This window comes from Perkinsus marinus (assembly GCF_000006405.1).
Source record: "Perkinsus marinus ATCC 50983 genomic scaffold scf_1104296932882, whole genome shotgun sequence".
Taxonomy (NCBI): Eukaryota; Perkinsozoa; order Perkinsida; family Perkinsidae; genus Perkinsus; species Perkinsus marinus.
The window spans coordinates 1-1,003 of NW_003215317.1; the positions used below are offsets into that span (position 1 = coordinate 1).

Below are 1,003 nucleotides of genomic sequence, written 5' to 3' on the forward strand. Positions count from 1 at the left end.
TATCCTCCACGAGTTCCCTGAGTCCGGCCCTTGTGCCTATCGTGGTAACCTCGAGTTCGCGATGCGATGCGATGTGAAAGCCGAACGACTCTATTGACGCAACTCTTTCGATCAATACTCATTCACTCGTTATCAAGATCGCATGCGATACCGCGGGTTAGTCAAAATGCGGTTCATTAAACACTTCAAAGCTTCATTCCAAAATGTCTTCACACACTCGGGCTGGAAGTAGCCTGAGAATCGGCCACCTCAGTCGTTGTCGCTGAGGCTTCGGTGGTGACATCAACGTTGGTGGTGGCACTGATAGTAGTGACTGGGAAGTCAGCTGTAGTCGCGAGATTAGTGGCGACGTCGTCTGTTGTAGTAGCAGCAAATGTGGTGGATGAGGCCTCTCCAGTAACATCCGGAGATGTGGTTACTTCCGAGGGAGCTGCTGTGCTGGTCATTTGTGCAACAGTGTTAGGCTCGACAGGAGCGTCGGTAGTAACATCAGCCGCATCGGCTGTAGTTACCATTCCGGTAGTGTCAACAGCAACAGAAGTGGCCGTATTGGTTTCTTCGGGAGCGGCTGTTGTGCCGTCCTGGATTGTGGTAGTCTCAGTGACTTCATCGGTGGCTTCACTTGGAGTAGTGGTAACTGCAGCAGCCTCGCAAGTGCATGGCTCATTGGATGAATGGCAGGTGCTTGGTGTAGCCCAGTACTTGCAGTAGGAGCCAGGAGTATCCGAGGCACAACCAGCATCACAATTACGGGGAACTTCAGTTGTCTCACCCGACCCGCAGTAACAAGGGACGTTGGAGCCAAAGCACCTGCTAGGTGTCTGCCAGTATTTACAATACGACCCGGGATAGGTGGCGGCACACTCGGCATCGCACTCGGTGGTGTGGCCCATCACGTATGTGATGTCCCGGAGAACATTGAGACAGACGATGATGAAGGGGAAGGAACGGATAGTCATCGTGCACGAGTGTGAGAAAATCTGCCGGAAATGCGGAGCCAGAC

At 52.9% G+C, this 1,003-nt stretch overlaps 1 protein-coding gene across 1 annotated transcript; it reads right to left on the bottom strand.

Moving 5' to 3' along the window:
• Nucleotides 1–209: 209 nt before the first annotated feature.
• Nucleotides 210–821, bottom strand: Pmar_PMAR018919 (merozoite surface protein 2, putative; the record flags this gene model as incomplete). Its single annotated transcript, XM_002785362.1, has 1 exon — nucleotides 210–821. A coding segment is annotated over one exon (612 nt), but the record flags the coding sequence as incomplete, so codon positions are not given.
• Between the last annotated feature and the right edge of the window lie 182 nt (nucleotides 822–1,003).